This window comes from Saccopteryx bilineata, chromosome 6 (assembly GCF_036850765.1).
Source record: "Saccopteryx bilineata isolate mSacBil1 chromosome 6, mSacBil1_pri_phased_curated, whole genome shotgun sequence".
NCBI lineage: Eukaryota > Metazoa > Chordata > Mammalia > Chiroptera > Emballonuridae > Saccopteryx > Saccopteryx bilineata.
In genome coordinates this window covers 185,825,089-185,844,263 of record NC_089495.1, presented here as the reverse complement: position 1 = coordinate 185,844,263, position 19,175 = coordinate 185,825,089, and the positions used below count along the sequence as shown (strand labels likewise).

At 40.2% G+C, this 19,175-nt stretch overlaps 1 protein-coding gene across 2 annotated transcripts in view; it reads left to right on the top strand.

Moving 5' to 3' along the window:
- Positions 1-18,690, top strand: part of RAB22A (RAB22A, member RAS oncogene family) — a 49,175-nt gene extending 30,485 nt beyond the window's left edge. The window contains exons 4-7 of one of the 2 annotated variants that reach the window (XM_066237671.1): positions 6,334-6,405; positions 6,493-6,599; positions 7,173-7,282; positions 11,422-18,690. In XM_066237671.1, the coding sequence (XP_066093768.1) occupies positions 6,334-6,405; positions 6,493-6,599; positions 7,173-7,282; positions 11,422-11,519 (387 nt within the window). In that variant the 3' untranslated portion in view covers positions 11,520-18,690. The remainder of the gene's footprint in view (positions 1-6,333; positions 6,406-6,492; positions 6,600-7,172; positions 7,283-11,421) is intronic. The other variant, XM_066237672.1, reaches the window with a different exon arrangement.
- The last annotated feature ends 485 nt before the right edge of the window (positions 18,691-19,175 follow it).

The following is a 19,175-nucleotide window of genomic DNA, read 5'->3' as shown; positions in this document are numbered from 1 at the left end:
TGCAAAGTGACTTTATTAAGTCAATGAAAATGATTCTGGAGAACTCCGTAAATGTCTTGAAAAGTGATTGATGGTAGGGACCTTCTTAATCGAGAAAAATACTGGTCAGAATGATGATATAAGTGCTTCAGAAGATTATGATTTGTGTATCAAAGAATTTGAGAGGCCTAAGGAAACTGATGGAGGCCTCAAATTTTTTTGTGAAAATTACCCTTTTTAAGTAGGACCAAGAAATTCAAAATGAAATGGGAGATACTACATTGCACTAGCACATAGCTTTATGAGATTATCATTCAACTTGGTTTTAGTGTTCATTCAGGAAACTAGCTCGGGTTGCAATAATAAACCTAAGTTTTTTCAAATATCAAATAAAATGAAACTTGTTTTCATAATTTAAAATTTATTTCCTCAAGACAGAGCCTGTCACACCTTTTTGTCCCTGTTTTCCATCCTTAATGAATTCATCTTTTCATCAGTCATACTTCACTAACAAGGATCCATAGAGTAGTCTGAAGACCATATGCAAATAAACACCACAAATGCAGCAACATTTCAGATGCTTGAGCCTATCACAGAAAGCTGCTTAAGCAGAGTCCAGTAGACATTGCATCCAGTCCTTAAAGGTATATTTGAGTCCTAATATGGTTCTCCTGATGACTCTTTCCAGAGGTGAAGCACCAGGAAGTCACGGACTCATTTATTGTCACAGTCATGTGAGCAGTTCTTCTCATGCTTAAAATCAGGAATAAGTGCAGTAGCTTAGTGTCACCGAGAGCTAAGGTCAACACTATGGCTTGTGGACCAAATCTAGCAGCTGCCTGTTTCTGTAAATCAGGGTTTCTTGGCACACAGCCACACACTTGCCTGTTTGCTTGTTGTCTCTGGCTACTTCACTCGTCTGTAGTACAGCTGAGTAGTTGTAACAAAGATCAAATGACTCAGAAAACCTGAACTATTTGATACTTGGCCCTTTCCAGAAAAAGTTTGATGACCCCTAACCTAGAGCCAGATTTGGAGCAGAGATGTGCTGACATCCTGACTCTTTGTTTAAACTGCTACCTTTCCTCTTTACGCAGAAGGACATGTGAAGAGTTTCAATGTCAGTAATGGCAGAGTGGCTTGTGATGGAGTCACCTTCCCACAGACAACAGTTGTATAGAAACTCTGGACAACACATTAACAACAGCTATTTGAAGGCATTGCTGAGCAACCAGATGCAGTCAGACCCTCAAAGAGTATTCCACTGGTTGAGGCCCCTGCTTCTATAGTTCTTCCCTAGAGGGCACTCTCCAGTCTACATGACACAGGGTAGCTAGGACTCAAGCAGAAAGCCTATCTTTTTAGCTTGTGGAATTTGAGGACAGAATTTAAAGTTGCTACAGCAACCGAAAAAAGAGAGGGCACATCCCATAAAAGGTGGATCCCACAAGAAGCTCTAAAATCTGCTTATAAATTCCCTGCAAGTCTTATCCTGACCCTGAATTGCAAATGCACAGGGGAGACCGAGGCACCCAGCAGAAAGCAGCAGCTAGAGGGGTAACAAGACTCAGCAGAGAGTGGGCTGCTGTTGCTCATCACAGAAAAAGTAGACCTTTTTGGGTTAGAGTCCCTGTTTTCCATCCTTAATAAGTTCATCTTTTCATCAGTCATACTTCACTAACAAGGATCCATAGAGTAGTCTGAAGACCATATGCAAATAAACACCACAAATGCAGCAACATTTCAGATACTTGAGCCTGTCACAGAAAGCTGCTTAAACAGAGTCCAGTAGACATTGCCTGCCATGTTGACGGAGTTTGGCAAACACCTTGGGCTTCCATTGAAATTTCAGAAGGACCAGGCCTCATGAGTAGACACTATGTCCTGAGACCAAAGGCAGTCCCAGACAGACCTACCCTAACCAATCTCACAATGAGTAGTCAGCAATTTCACACTCCTCAGAGAAGGTAAAGATAGTTTAAGTTCAAAGATTTAAGGAAAAGTAGTCTTATCTACTTTCTCCAGATGGGGAAGCTTACACAGAATGGAAACTAATAATCAAACGGAAATTCTAAAACTGAAAACTGTAACGTTGAAAATGAAAAATCCACTGTGTTGTTGACAAAAATTAACCAATTAAAAGAGCAGAGAGGCCCTGGCCAGATTGGCTTAGTGGTAGAGCATCGGCCTGGCATGCAGGAGTCTCGGGTTCAATTCCCAGCCAGGGCACACAGTAGAAGCGCCCATCTGCTTCTCCACCCCTCCCCCTCTCCTTCCTCTCTGTCTCTCTCTTCCCCTTCCACAGCCAAGGCTCCACTGGAGCAAAGTTGGCCCGGGCGCTGAGGATGGCTCTGTGGCCTCTGCCTCAGGCGCTAGAATGGCTCTGGTTGCAACAGAGCAATGCCCCAGATAGGCAGAGCATCGCCTCCTGGTGCACATGCCAGGTGGATCCCAGTCGGGCACATGCGGGAGTCTGTCTGACTGCCTCCCCATTTCCAACTTCAGAAAAATACCAAAAAACAAAAACAAAAAACAGAGAAAGAGTGGGAAAATAATGAACATAGTCTTGGTACCATAGGGACAAATTCACACCATCTAATATTTGTGTAACTGAGACCCAGGAGTGGGGAGGAAGGGGAGAGGAAAAATAGATATTTCAAGAAATAATGGCTGAAGCCCTGGCTAGATAACTTGGATGGTTAGAGCATCATCCAGAAGCACAGAAGTTGCTGGTTCAATCCCCATTGGGGCACATACAGGAACAGGTCAATGTTCTTCTCTCTCTCTCACTAAAATCAATCAATAAATAAAAAATAATAATAAAAAGAAATAATGACTGAAAATTTCCCAAATCTGGTGAAACACATCAAGTTATAATTCCAAGGAGTACAATGCACCCATGAGTACAAAGAAAACCACATTTAAGTGTATTATAGACTGCTGAAAACCAGAATTAAAGAGAAAAATCTTGAAAGCAGCCAGATATAATGGACACATTACATACAGGGGAACAATATGAGTGATGGCTAATGTCCCACAGAAACAGTGATGCCAGAGATCATGCATGGAACAGTGGCTTGAAAGTGTTGAAAGCAAAAAAAGTCAACCTGCCAAAATTATCTTTCAAATATGGAGTCAAAGTAATGACAGTTCTAGAGAAAAGCTAAAAGGATGCAGAACAGCAGCCCCAGAAGGTTTTTCAGGATAAAGGAGATGATGCCAGGTGGTAACTCAGACCCATAGGAAGAGTAGTAACCACTGGCAATGGTAAATATAAAAATCTTTTTCTCCTAAACTTATTTAAAAGACTACTGGCTATTTAATGCAAAAATTATAATATTGGGTCCTGGCCAGATAGCTCAGTTAGTTAGAGTATCTGTCTGAAGCACAAAGGTTGCCAGTTTGATCCCTGGCCAGGGCACATACAGCACCTTTCTCTTTCCCTTCATCTCTCTCTAAAATCAATCAATAAATTTTTTTAAAAATTATAACATTGGGTTGTATAGTGTGTAATATATGTAGATTTAAAATATTTAACAACGGTAGTACATAGGGATAAAAAATAATTAGACTCTGATATTTTACATGCGATGGCACATTTTAAACTCTTAAGTCAAAACTGGGGGTGGGGTATATTGTAGTTATAAGAGCAACCACGTAAAAAGTAATTCAAGAAGGTATAGCTGGCCTGGCCTGTAGTGGCGCAGTGGACAAAGTGTCAGCCTGGAGTTCTGAGGTCGCTGGTTTGAAACCCCAGCTTGCCCACTCAGGGCACATACAAGAAGCAACAACTATGAGTCAATGCTTCCCGCTCCTCCCACACTTTCTCTTGCTCCTCTCTCTAAAATCAATAAATAAAATGTGAAAAAGAAAAAAATATAGCCTAACCTGTGGTGGCACAGTGGATAGAGCATCGACCTGGAATGCTGAGGTCGCTGGTTCAAAACCCTGGGGTTGCCCAGTCAAGTTACATGCAACAAGCAACAAGCAAGCAGTGAACAACAAAAGTGAAGTAACTATGAGTCAATACTTTTCGCCATGCCCCCTTTCTCTCTCTGTAAAATCAATAAAATCTTTAAAAAGAAAAAAGAAGATATAGCTAAAACACCAATGTATTCAATATTCAATATTAAAATTAAATACTAAAAGTACTCAGTTCATGCAAAAGAGGGAAGTAAGGAAAGAACAGGATATTTTAAATGACTAGCAAATTATAAAAAATGAATAGCAAAATGGTGACATAATATCAGTAAGACCAAATATATTAGTAAGTGCATTAAATGTAAAGGAACTGAACATTCCACTTAAAAGGCAGAGGTTGTCAGATTGGATTGCAAAGCAGTATCAACCATGTGCTGATTGGAAGAGGAGTGCCTTAAAAACAGAGATAGCTTGAAAATAAAAGAATGGAAAAAGGGCCCTGGCCGGTTGGCTCAGTGGTAGAGCATTGGCCTGGCATGCAGGAGTCCCAGGTTCGATTCCTGGCCAGGGCACACAGGAGAAGCGCCCATCTGCTTCTCCACCCCTCCCCCTCTCCTTCCTCTCTGTCTCTCTCTTCCCCTCCTGCAGCCAAGGCTCCATTGGAGCAAAGTTGGCCTGGGCGCTGAGGATGGCTCCATGGCCTCTGCCTCAGCCACTAGAGTGGCTCTGGTTGCAACAAAGCAACATGCCAGATGGGCAGAGCATCGCTCCCTGGTGGGCATGCCAGATGGATCCCTGTCGGACACATGCAGGAGTCTGACTTCCTCCCTGTTTCCAACTTCAGAAAAATTAAAAAAATTAAAAAAGATACTCGATGCCAGTCATAAGCCAAAGAAAACTATTGTGGTTATTTCAATATCAATAAATATCAACGAAGTAGATTTGAAGACAAGGGTTATCGAGGTTAAAGAAGGAACCTGATAAGAGGAGCATCAGGGAGCTTTCTATGTTGATAGAAATGTTGTGTCTCTTGGTGGGGTGGTGTTTACATGGGTGTATACAACCACATACGGATTTTTATCAAAACCTGACATCTTTTGTCAAACATAAAGTCTTTGAACTTCTCTATATGAATTTTGCCTTCCAGAAATGAAGGCAGAAAGAAAAGCCCTTGTAAAAGATGTTGCCAGTGTAGTGCATCACAAATGAAAACTATCACCATACTGTCCCACCTTACACTCCTGTTCTTGCACCCTGTGGAAGTCAGCCCACCCTTCCCACTCACTAATGCAGTTTCCTCTCTATAGCAATTTCTTACTTACAACCTGTATTTTTTTTCTCTGTAAAACAACATATTTTATTGGGAGTTACCACGTTTCCATCCCAGAGGTAGCGGTCTTACTCAGAGACTAGTTTAAGCTCACTTGGTGAGAAGTTGCAGACCGTAATTCTATATGTGAGTTATATTATGCACCAGATGTTCACCTCTGGGTATAGTTACTACCTGTGTTGGGGGATAACCACCAGAACAGAGAACAGGGTGAGAGTACAGTGGTATCCCATTCTATGTAGGGTTGGGTGTCAAAGTTGAGGTGTAAGCTGAAGATCAAGTACAGGTAAAATTCTTGTCTTTGCACATTGGCATTACAGTCACTGAGAGATGCTCAGACCAGCACATCCATGTGCTCAGGGAACCAGCGTGAGGGGGCAGAGCTTCGGTTTAACGTCTCATACTCATGGAAAGAAATAGCCAGTTAAATCTGCCTTGTCCTTTAAGTTGTTATTCCTCTCCCTTCCTTCCTTTCTTTCCTTCCTTGTTGTATGTCGGGCAGGGGAGAGGGTGTTGGGTGGGAGGAAGCTGTGCATACAGAGTTAAATTTGTGTAAATGAAATCAGATACCTACCAGCATTTGGGAATTGCCACCTGCACAGAATTAGCCAGAAATGGGATTACAGACACATCAAAGTATCAAGTGTAAATGTGTACTCATTTCTGTGACACCATCAGCATTCAGATGACAGGGTCTTCATTACGACACCCCAGTGCAGCGCTTCTCTGGAGAACTATTTACAGCATGATTTTTTATCTCCCTGATAGTTTGGGAAGCCCAAGTTTAAAGGACTATTGAACAAATGAATTTGGGAATTATAACATTGAGTTCAATTAAAAAGCCTTTTTAGCTGAAACAATTGTTTATAGCACTATATTTAATTCCTATAAAACTGTATTCTAAACTATCTTCTGAGAGACATTTCAGTGTTACATTAAGAGTTGTTGCCTTTGGTAATCACTGGTTCATTTGCTTTAAAGCATCATGTCATCTTCTTGGGCTTAAGAGAAAGATTATTTTTTGTGTAGGGATAATGGGCCTAAGAGTCTAGTAAAACATATTAACCAGTTTTCCCAATTCTGTTGTTTCTTTTTCTGTGCAGTTCCGTGCCTTAGCACCCATGTACTATCGAGGGTCGGCTGCAGCTATAATTGTTTATGATATCACAAAAGAAGTAAGACATCTATTGTGTTCTTCAGACTATTGTGAACACTCTCTTGGCTGCTTAGATCTCCAGTTGCTTTCCTCTTTTGTGTTACAGGAGACATTCTCCACATTAAAGAATTGGGTAAAAGAGCTTCGACAGCACGGCCCACCTAATATTGTAGTTGCCATTGCAGGAAATAAGTGTGATCTTATCGATGTAAGGTAAGTTATTAGAACAGGAGATTACAGTGCTGATTATATGTTCCTTTTCTTACTGAACGATATCTAGTATAAGAATCTTGCTTTTATTTTATCTCTGACATTGAAAAATTCCTTTCTATGTGTGGTTGGAATCCTGAAGTTTCAAAGTAGAACTAATTCAGGCACCTGTGGCTAATTAGATGATGTATGTAGACAGGTGTATAATTTATTTAATGTTGGTTACATCAAATCTGACAGCATGTGAGCTTAGCTGAGCCCCGGCTCCCATGACGTAGGTTACTAGAATGAGGACAGCAGCTTTTCAGGAAAGCACACTTATTGGAAGTTTCTGTGAACCACTTCCTTAATTCCTAAAGCAGGGGCATTGCTTTGGGGGTGTGGGGGAAGAAACCCCTGCCATTCTCCGATTGCTCCACTGCATGCATTGCTGGCAGCCCATGCTTTGTTCAACCATAGACACAAGCCATCCATGGCATCCTTTGTCATCGTAGATCTGGTGAATTATTGGGTAAGGGGGGATAGCATGAAGCCTTTGATGGGTCAGATTTCTGATTTGCAATCATTGCCTTCCAGAGAAGTCATGGAGAGAGATGCTAAAGACTACGCCGACTCCATCCATGCAATTTTTGTAGAGACCAGTGCAAAAAATGCGATAAACATCAATGAACTCTTTATAGAGATTAGTGAGTATCTGTGTGCTATATGGGTTTCCTCTGTGCAGAGCAACTGAAAACAATTATCTTGCTAGGTAGAATTCCTTCCTTATGTAAAGTAATCTAGTCTCTGGTATTGTTCTCCGTGGAATGAGAGTGTAAGAATGACAGCTGGTTTTCATATCATGTAATAGCTGGGGAGCTGCTGCCCGATGACTGTGGTCCTCCTATTAAGAACATTGCTACTGAATGAATAAATCAGTGCATAGGGCCTGGGGCCCTAGAAGCTGTCACCTCTCCCTCTTTCTCTCCTTATATTTGTTTCAATTAGTCATCCAAAGTCACTGAAAGTGAACAAAATAAGGGGAAATGAAATTCATGTGGAGTTCCACTGTTAGAAACCCCCCCCTCCAAATTAATACTAGGTGAGAAAAGGTAAGAGAGAGAGGCTGCTGCATACCTTTGGGATCCTCTACAGATTGTATCTGTGTTTATTCATTTCATTCAAATTCATCAAAATATTTATTGAGAACCGTTCCAGGCTCAGGGGAGACGGTGGTGAAAGAGATAGGCATGGCCCTGCTCTCCTGAAACGTAGACTGCCCTGTGGGAGGCAGACAGTGAGCTCAGAAATAAGTGAGATCCTTTCAGATGATAAGCAGCGATAGCAAGAAAATAATATAGAATGAAGTGAAAGCGTGTCTGCAGGGGGTCAGAGAAAAGGCCTCTCCTGAGCAGGTGATATTGGAGCCAAGATGTGACAGAGCAGGCTTCACACAGACCTGAATTCACGTTAACTAAACATAACAGATTCCAGATGGAAAATACGAGACAGTCATCAGGGTACCATGAACTTACTCGTTAAGAGCCATCATCTGGGTGAGATCCCAGATTGCTGAAGCTGGAAGGCCCTTGGCCATCCTGTAAAGGACAGGCCATGAGCTTCAGTGCTTGCCAGGGCCCACCTGTGATACAGCCCACCAGTAGAGCAGGCTGGGGTGAGCACTGAGACTTGAGGGCAGCAGACCCTGGTGACCCTGACAGCTGGCAAGTGTGGCTACACTGGAGCATAACATCTGGTGGCCCAATTGCTGGGATTGTTTATGTTTTTATTTTTAGTTTTTGGTGATTTTAGTTTGTTCAGAGAATCAGAGATTTGAATTTTATATAACATGTCCCATTGTTTAGATTTAGCCATTAACTCAAATATAGTACTTTCAGAGTACTGTGCAGGCCTGCCAAGCCCATCAGGCGGTTTGCAACCTTTTCATTTCAACATTAAAAAGTCATGGTATTTATTGTCTTCCTAGATTATAAGTAGCAGTTACCTGTTTTTGAAAGGCATCCCTGAGGCCAGTCAGAAATTTTTCACAGTTCAAGCTAAAATATCTAAGTGAGTGGTGTCAGAAGTATACTGAAATTATTACTATTTTTCAGTCGTCTTTACACTAGCAGTATTAAAACAGGAAGGTAGTGAACTATACCAACAATGAAAATCCTTAGATAAAAACCAGCAGGTACGTACTCATTTTAACTGTGAAAAATAAAAGCTGTATGCTCACATGATTATAAGAATTGAGATAGATGTGAATTGAAGTTACCGTGTACTGGCTGTTGTAAAGTTGCATTAGGACGGTGCCCAGCGTGCTTGCTTTTTACTAAAGTCCAAGTGCTCACGTCAGAAGTGTACCACTCAAGGAATTTTCACAAACAAAGTAGACTCCTGTAATCCACACCCAGAGCAAGACCCAAGGCTACCCCAGGAGCCTCCGACAATCCCCGCCCCCCAAGGGAACCTTTGTCCTGACTACTGACTCTTCAGATTTGTTTTGCCTGTTTTCATACTTTGTATTTTCTGAAGCATGCTGTAACTCTTGTGTCTGGCTCCCTTATCTCTACATATACTCTCAGGTTGTCAGTATCATTGCCTGATCTGTTTCGTCACTGGTGCCTCTGTCCTGCTGTCAGTTGGAAGCAGGGAGAATATCCATGGGGTGGTTATCCATCCTGTTGATAGGCATCTGGGTGGTTGTTTCCAATTTAGAGCTATTACAAATAGTACCTCTGAGCATTCTACTGCATGTCTAGTATGTACACAACCAGTACATATTTTTGGTAGGTGTATTTATGCCCAGACAGGAATAACGAAGTCATTGGGTATGCATGTGTTCAGTACAAGTTTACTTGCTGACACACCAGGGGCGTGCCTGTAAGAACTCTCCATCTCTGCTAGATAGGTAATGATCTGAATTTCCATGACAGTTAATGAAGTTGAGCACCTTTTCAGGTAGTAGTATTTACATACTATTAGGATATCCTCTTTTGTGAAGTTTTGCCTATTTTCCTATTCAATTACCTGCCTTTTCCTGAATGTTTATAGTTTACTTTGCAAATGAGTCCACTTTTGATTATGTGCATTGGACAGAGCTTCTTTATGGCTTGACTTCCATTTTTGAATCAAATCCTTTGATGAACTGCAGGTTTTAATCTTATATCCTACTAATCCTTGTCTTCCTTTATGGTTAGCACTTTTTGGCTCCTGCTTGAGAAGTCATTGCCTATTCCCAGGTCAGGAAGATGTTCTCCTCTACTTTCTTCTAAAAATGTTTTAGAGATGACTCTTGTCTCAGCTGTATTTCCAGTATCCATTTACTGAGAAATAGGTAATGGCAAGGAGCTTCAATAAAGCTTTTAAATTAATTTGCAGTTTATTCACAACAGCATGTATAAGTAGGACATACTGGGGGATACTTTCTAGATGTGTGGACACTGCTGGGTACTACCCACCCAGATTTGCAGTCTGCTCAGCTTGCTTGAGGCTCCAGGTTTGGCAACCAAGGTCCCGAGAGCTGGCAGGTTCCATCTCAGCCTGTTTATGCCCAAAATGCATGTGCCAGTTTATTGCATGTGTTCAGAATACCTCAGTGCCAGGTACTGTGCCAAATAATCCTAGAAACAAAGATGGAGAAACAGGATCTCTTCCTTCAGAGGGCTAAGGGTCTAATTTGGGGGAGATTGTAGCGTAAGCAAATATTTGACAACATGCTTCCGATGTCCCAATGGAAATTAGTTCCTGAGATATTGGAGAATTAGGAAGTGGAAGGCATCGGAAAGCCTTCTATAAGAAGCACCCTAAAGATATCTGTGAGATAAGTGGATGGGTGATTTAAGATTTCCCTCAAAATTGACATTATACTTCATAATGCAGTAAAGTAAAACCTGTCATTCTCATACATGGTTGATAGCAGAACAAAGTGGCACAGCCTCTTCAAAGAGTAATTTGGCAGCATCTGTCAAAATTTAAATTGCACGTCCTTCCTGCATCTGTGTAGGCAGACACTGGCTATAGGGGTACGTTGGGTCAGTACACAAGGAGTACAATAGTGTGACCAGGCTCTTCCACTTTGTTAATTTATCCAACACATACACTTGTGTTCACAAAGATATTTTTTGCATCATTGTAGTAGCATCAGAATATTGCTAACAAACTAACCATCAACAAGGCAGTACTTAAATGATGGTACATTCATATACTGCAGTGTCACGGACTATTACACAGGAGGCAGCACTTTCCAGACACTGCAGGGACAGTTCCAGGTGCATATAAAGGCAGCAAGGTGGAAAGCCATGCATATTGTTTACTCCTGTCTGGGTTTAGGAAGGGGGACAGGTTGAGGTATGTGTACCATGCGTGTCTGTGCATTCCTATCTCTGGACAGGGATGGGCGTGTTCTGAATAATTTTTTTACCTACTCAAAACAAGATTTTTTAACTGGTAATTTTTTTTTAGTTAAAAAATATTACTTAATGTCATGTGATAGCCTCATTTGGACTCTGAGACAGAAACAGAACATTAATGGAAAAACTGGTGACATCTGAAAAAAGTCTGGAGTTAATAGTGAAGTGTCAGTGTTGAGTTCTTCATTTTAACAAATGTCCCATGGCGGCATAAGATATTAACATGGGGAGAAACTGGTGAGAGGTATGCAGCGATTCTCTATATTATCTTTGCAAATGTTCTATAAATCTAAAATCATTGCAATATTAAAAGTTTATTACTTTATTTTAATGAAACCTGTCAAATTGCATCTACAAAATTTTTGTGTCTGAGAATGAGCAGATTTGGCAAGTTAAGGCTCATTTCCTTCCCTCCTCTCCTCTTGGTTTAGGTCGAAGAATTCCATCTACTGACACCAACCCGCCATGTGGTGGGAAGGGCTTCAAACTCCGAAGACAGCCTTCAGAGCCAAAGCGAAGCTGCTGTTGACTGAGCCTCAGCCTCTCAGACTTGATGAAGTAGGTGGTCCTGAAAGCTAACCGGAGGGCTGGGGGGCCCCGCCGCCAGGCTTCGCCTAGCTGATCTGGGGCCTTCTTCATACAAAACTTGAGTCGCAGAAACTGACCGGTCTGTTTCCTCTTTGAAGACTACAGCAGTAATATTTCAGTCTGTGGATTTGTGTTATGTAAAGACTCTGGTATACAAAGGGACTCCATCATTGGCTTTTGACCTTGCTGAAAAGGAACATGTAATTGTATGGATGGTAGGATCAAATTGTTGAGTAGTTTTGTAATCAAGATTTTATGTAACATTTGTAAAGGGAAAATGAGCACTTTCGTGGTTCTTGAGGGAAAGAAGACCTCGTGGAGATTATAATTTCCTTGGTTTCCCATTACCACTGTTCTAGGGAGTTGTATCATTTAAAATGTGGTAGGATGCTGTTAAGTGGAGGGATGGCAATTTTATCTGAAGGTAAAATGGGTTATTTATAGGACTGATGGAAATGACTACATCCACCATCTCCAGAGCACTTTCTGTTGCATACATTAGTCCAAGATGCACAGCACAAGTTAGTAACAGTCACAACAGCCCATAGCTCACCTGGGCTTGCATTCTGACTCTGCTGTGTCTGTCACCAAACTCATCATTGGCACCTTTTTTAATAAGCTCTCTTGATCAGGGCGGTGGTGGTAGAGAAGCAGCCTGGCCTGGAATAAATTGAATTGCATATACTTAAACTAACTGGTTTAAAAAGAAGGGAAAAGAAAGCAAAGAAAATGGTGTAAATGCTGATGATTTTTTTATTTAATCCAAATATTTTGGTGGGGAAAACAATTATCTGTTGCTTAGCCTATGTAAAGTTGTAGTCTATATTTATGAGACCATTGCTTAAAAAGTATAAATTGTGTAAATACATTAATAAATTCTATGTTTCATTCCATTTAATTCTGCCCCGTCTTGCGTACACCCACCCCTTTTTCAGGCTGTCCATGGGAGACTCTTCGAAGCACATTTATGTTGTGCGAAAGCAGTCTTAGCTTACATCTTGAAACATTTCTCTGCCTTTGCTTCCACCACTGTCTCCCCTCCAGATCCCATCTGGAAATCATAATATAGACATATGCCACTTTGACAAGCCTGACTGGCCCTTCCTAGCCTTGGGGTAAAAAATTAAGCTCCAAGCTCAAGTCATTTACCTGGTCTTGGTAATAAGTTTCTTTCTGCTTTTATAGCTACTACCTCAGACCAACTGTTGGAAGAGAGCTTTCCTTGTTAACAATTTAGCTTATCTTTCCATCCTCTGTCCCCTGCCCCCCCCCCCACTTTGTTAGTGGTTAACGCTCTTTTCCCTCAGGGAGCCTAATGAGGTTTTTAATATAATCTAAAAATAAAGCACTGAAATGAAGTTGGTGAAAATTTGTTCCTGGTCTAATTTGGCACCCTTCCAACCTGGTATTGTAAGGGAAGGAAATTTACAAGATTAAATAGGAAATGAAACAGCTTGAATTTCAGACTAAATTGTGTTTTCAGAGTTCTCCTTAAACTGAACAGTCGAAACTTTTAAAAATAATTGTTATTTCTTTGTGCACTGCACTTAATATGGATAGATTTTAATGGGAAAATTATAACTCAGATGAAGTAAAAAAAATTTCCTTCTTGGTGAATATCTTAAGCATTTGAAATTGTTTATTTTATTATTGAGATCAGTTAGAAGGAATGTTGTTAGTGAAAACTCTAATGTCATTTTGTTTAAAATACTTGTGGGCTCTGTACCCCCTAGCATTTCTCTTCCTTCCCCATGTGAGCTTTAGGAGAAAACAAGTGGCTCCAAGGACTGGGCTGTTTGTGCCTGAAGGTGGCTTAGCTATTTCATTTACATCCTGATGGATGAGGCATCTGGCCACTGCCCTGTATGTCCCTAGGTTCCCACTCTGGGCCTCTATCTCCACGACAACAAAATAAAAATAAAGGTTGCTTGACTCATTACCAAAGGGGCAATACACGTGTGGCCCTTTCTCTCTTGTTTTACCAAAAGATGATGCAAATCTGTGACCTTCATAATATTTCCACCAAACCTGTCAGTCTGTGTTATTGATTTCATGGTGTCTGGGTCTACAGGGAAAAGCAAAATGCTTGCGTGCTTCCCCTTACTGGTAAGGCATGTGAATTCTTCTAATCCAGTCATTGTGACATTGACTGTCTTTGGCCCCAAACAGACCCATCCCTGTAGCCCTGCAGCTGGTTTCCCACCATTTCTCAGACACCTTCCAGTATGTAGGGAATGATCCTCTTTGGTTGTAGCCATGTTTTATTAACAGAATGAATGATGTGTGGCTTGTGCAGCACCACTATTCTTCACACGTTTCCAGGGCCTTTTCTCCCCTCATTTCCATCAGTCTGTCTCAGAAATTGACATGACACCGTTTCTTATGTAATATCTTTTTAATCCTTAACAACAATAACAAATTGCTCTCTCAGATCCATAATCCATACACAATGAAACGGAGAGAAAGTGTTTTCATTTATTGTGTTTGCTTATGAAATGCAAAGATGAATATTAAATTCAGAAGCAGCTTTTTATTTTGAACACTCTTTGGATGTTATCCCCCACTGAGCAATGATCTAATCCACATTTCCTATATTCTTATTTCTTAGGAGGAAAGGCTGGATTTCAAAAGAATTGAGGTATAACCCATCTACATATAAAAACCTTCTTTTGGTTCCCTTATGACACAGGGCCATTTTTTTAAACTTTAGGGACTGAAAAGAGAAAAATAATTAGCTGCAAGTGTGTATTGATCCCTCTCAGAGAATTTGAAATAAGCTCTTTGCAGGTGTCTAATCCTAGTAACCACTGGTCTCCAGAAGTCTTACTTCCACACAAGTGTTTTTCTGATCCTCTGATAACTAATTAACTATCATTAGGTGATTAAAAGAACAAAGTAAGAGTATGATCAAGTATCCTTCATTTCAGTTTCTCTTTAAGAAGTGATTGGGGAGAAGTACCTATATGCAGGCCCTTCAGGTTCCAAATGAGTTCCTCCATCACCTGCTTTTCAGCCACAGACAGGATAAGTTCTACACAGAGCAGCAGGAAGATTCAGTTCCTTTAATATAACACAGTTCTTTGTTGCCCATCTATGATTGTGTTGGAAGTGATGTGAGAGGCTTGATCTCTAAGTGGGCTGGTGTCCTCCTTGTGGTTATCAATTTTCATTCTTTTTAAATACATAAAGAGGGAAAGAAAGTCGCATTTAATTTTTCAACTTCTCTTGAATTCTTGTATTTATTTCTTTTCTATTCTCAAGAAGGAAAATGGGTCTTGGAGACATTCTAAATTAAACTGGGAGATACAGTAATGAAAATGTCCATTAGAGCAGTAGTCCCCAACCCCCGGGCCACGGACCGGTAACAGTCCGTGGGCCATTTGGTACCGGTCCACAGAGAAAGAACAAATAACTTATATTATTTCCGTTTTATTTATATTTAAGTCTGAACGATGTTTTATTTTTAAAAAATGACCAGATTCCCTCTGTTACATCCGTCTGAGACTCACTCTTGACGCTTATCTCGGTCATGTAATACATTTATCCATCCCACCCTAAAGGCCAGTCCATGAAAATATTTTCTGACATTAAACCTGTCCGTGGCCCAAAAAAGGTTGGGGACCACTGCATTAGAGAACTAACTACACCATGGCTAACCTGGAGATGTGAAAGCGGAATGTCTGTACTTTTGTGGCATTGTGTCAACATGGGCAGGTTTGATTCAAATTATGCTGTACTAATTGGTAGGTCAGCCTCAGAGCTTGAAAAGGCACTTGTTCATTGTCATGAGCATCTGTTATATCCTGAGAATGAATTTGCAAAAGAGGTTACATTAATTCTTAGAAGCATTTTTTTACTCGTTTCAAAACTAAAAACGTGATTCATGGCCCCTCAGTCTATAAGATACAGGCGCAGAGTATATAAAGCACATGACAGCCCTGTACACATTCAGATGTCTTTGCAAGAGCCTGTGGAAGTAATGAGAGAATCTTTTCCTTCTGGGGGAATGTTACTGGAAGTTCCTTAACTCTGATCTATACTGGGTACTTGCTTTAGAACCTTTGGGGGAGGTGACAGCTCCCAAACTCAAGCTGCCTCCTCTCCAAACTCCCTAGGCAGTAAATGTTCCTCCTCATCCTCTCATAAAAGTTAAAAGGCAGTGATAAGCCAGAGAGATAAGCCTGTAAAAAAATATATTTTGTTTTAATTAAATTTAAATTTGTTTTAGAGGAACTAGCAGCATAACTTGACTTGAAAAGATAGTCTACCTCTTAATGAATATTTTTTAAAGGAAGGAAGGGAATGTACCTTCAAAAGTCAAGTTGTTACTGTGTACCGACCTTCAATTAGCTTGGCCCATCAAAAATTTAAAAGTGACTCAAGGTATTGTTTAGAAGATTAAAAAAAAAATAGTACAAGCAACAATTTATTCCGAAAGTACACATTATGCTGTACGGTTTTAGAAGACGGAGGTGGAGGTGGGATTTAACCCAGGACTGAAAGAAACAACCTCTGCCAATTTTCTCTTGATGGCAGAGTTACTTGTCTTGACTTCCAGTAATAGAAATCCAGTCAATTTGATTATCCGATTTTGTAAGAAACATTAGTGGAATTCTGGGGTATTTGTCCTGTTCTTTGTACAAATGAAAGTCTAAAAAAAATAGAAATGTATTACATATTTCAGGAGCCTCCACTTTTTTAATCCAAGAAAACGGTAAGTGAGAGACCTGTTGTGATGAAGTTTCATTAGACATAATGAAGAAAGTGAATAAATAGAACCAGGACTGTCCATATTTCTCAGTTTGTCCTTCAGGACTCTCTTAGCATATGGGAAAATGATTTACGTCCCAAATTGAGAAGGACTTCCAGTAGCATAGATCAACTTTAATTTGATGGTCTGTACCATCAGGAATAACTAATATCTGTGTTCTTTCCTTTTAGAGTCTAATCAATTATATGCACACACATGCATATATATATATATATGCTAGAATATTTGGGGCTTCAAAAGGATTCAGAAGTTTAATAAAAAGAAAAACATTTCATCTTTTTATTACACTGAACATTTTAGATAGTAAGATTAGAGTGAGTCATTATAGATACTGGAATTAAAATCATGGAGCCTTAAATTTAACCAAAAAAAAATTTTAATTTATTGCCTGTTCGTTTTCAGATCTGTGCAGTGCCTGGTGCTTCATCAAAATGCTTCATAATTGAAACAAAATTCTGGGTAGCTGAATAGGAATGCAAGTGCCAAAAACTCAGCCAATTAATGGGACATCCTAAGACAGCAATGATGTTTTGAAAGAGCCTTCTTTAACTGTCAGTTTTAAACAGTATCCCTTAATGTTCTTAATCATGCAACAGAAACAAAACGTGCTGGTTCTGATGCCAGGAACTTTTCAACATTTCCAGAAGCAAATTATTTACCTATCAGTGCTACTTTAGAGAAAATCGTTTTGAAAATAGCATTTCACACAGGGCCGATAATTTTACTCAGAATTGAGATTGTTCGGGAAACTTTCACAAAGTGAGGTCATGTTGTAGGAAAGGCCAGGGGAGTGGGCCAGGCCAGTGGGGACAGGCAGCACGCACTCCCATCCGCGCACACTCAGCACACAGCAGTGTAGGAGTTCACTTCAGGGCTTAATCCTAATCTCATTTGCCCTTTATGAACATTTCTATTAAATTTACCTTTGAGTAATCAGTTTACCCCCTGAAAAATTTTGAAAGCAGTGTTCAAATTTGTGTACCGTTTCATTTTGTGTATGAGGTTATTACATAATTGATGAAACTCTTCCTTAATACGGACCACGCACATGATGTCAGAGTCACTGGTCGATTCAGTGCGGGAAAAAGGAATCGGTAGCTGGCTAGTTGGAACAATGATGGGTGGCTCTATTTTTAAACCATTTGTTGTACTGTGTAGACAGAGCTTTATTGCTCTGAAAAAGGTTTTCTGTTTTTTGTTTTGCACGCTCTTCCAGCTCTGTCTTTACATCATTTTCCTTTATGAGTCATTCACATAATTGTCAATCATGCCTTTGACCTTCTAAAGAATTGATGTCTTGCCTTCTCTGTGATCATAGTGGATTTCATGCCTTACTTCTGATTTTTTTTTTTTTTTTTTTTTTTGCATTGGGTTCTCCCTTAAAGACACTGGGCACCTGCCCCTTCCTTAGCACACATGACATTCCTTGTGCTGCCTCCTGTGCTGGCAGCAATATTATTTGCTCACCACATCCAACAAGGGAGGTGAGACACCACCTGTGCAGTCCAAAAACAAGGTGTATTTTATGTCAAGAACTCCCACATTTCGAGAGAGGCAATGGGCAGCACTTACAGTGGCAACATGATGGAGTGACAAAATGTTTTCTCCCATTGGTGACAACATAATGTAAGGGTCAGAACTTCTCTTAGTTTGTAATAGAGCTTTTGTCAAAGGATGTAAAAATCCAAGTCCATAGTCTTAAAGAGAAACAGCTATGGAGTATAGAAGTGAGTCTGGACATTAAATTTAAAAAGTAAAATAACTAAGCCGTAATACCAGCAATTAATTCATCTTTCTCCTGAGAATGTCATGCCTTTTCAAAACCTGATGCAAGGAGTAAGATATTTGTGCCTTTTTATACTGGCATCTATTATGAAAAAAATAAAATAAAGTCGCTTCCAGTTTAGGCCGTTTGGTAGCACTATAAACAGCCCAGATTTATAGCCATGGCTTCCCTGCATGATGCATTGCTTGATTACCTGTGATGAAGTATTGTAATGATGGTTGGCCAAGCATATATGGATGTTTAAAGACTTTATTTTTGCAGTCTTAACCTTGGGCTGGACCCACGTCTATAGATAAACCATATGATGTCTATACTGTTTGTAGATGCTGGCAGAAGAAACTAGATCTTTGGATTTTTGTTGTGAGATTTTTCTGTTTTCACTGATGCTGGAGGTGGTTTGCAAATGGTGGTTGATTTGGCATACTTCTAAACTATATTGTTTCAGCTTGAATATTCTATCAACTTTTATAGAGGATAATGTGCTAAATTACTGCAATATTTGTTGTAAGAAGGGTGTAAACATTTTGTTAATAAAATGCTATGTTTATAAATACATGCATTTGCCTTTCAAATGGTTTTTCTTTGTGATAGTATTCATCACACATTTTTCTTAACTAAGTATTCTGAAGTCACTGTAAAATGATTTTTGAAAAGGGAAATAGCAGAACTCTGATAGCTCTAATGTCTGGTGAGCAACAAGCTACACATATGCACTGATCAGCCTTCCAGGTTCCTGCATCTCCATACACAGCCCCTCTTCACATCCTTGTGTCTTTCCACGGTTACAACAGGGCATGGTACTGGAGGCAGCGTGCAGAGCACCTAAGGGGCATCAGAGGAAATTCTGCTTCCCCTCCAGGTAAGGTAGTGGTCCCCAACCTTTTTTGGGCCACGGACCGGTTTAATGTCAGAAAATATTTTCATGGACCGGCCTTTAGGGTGGGACAGATAAATGTATCACGTGATCAAGACAAGCATCAAGAATGAGCCTTAGATGGATGTAATATAGGGAATCGGGTCATTTTTTAAAAATAAAACAT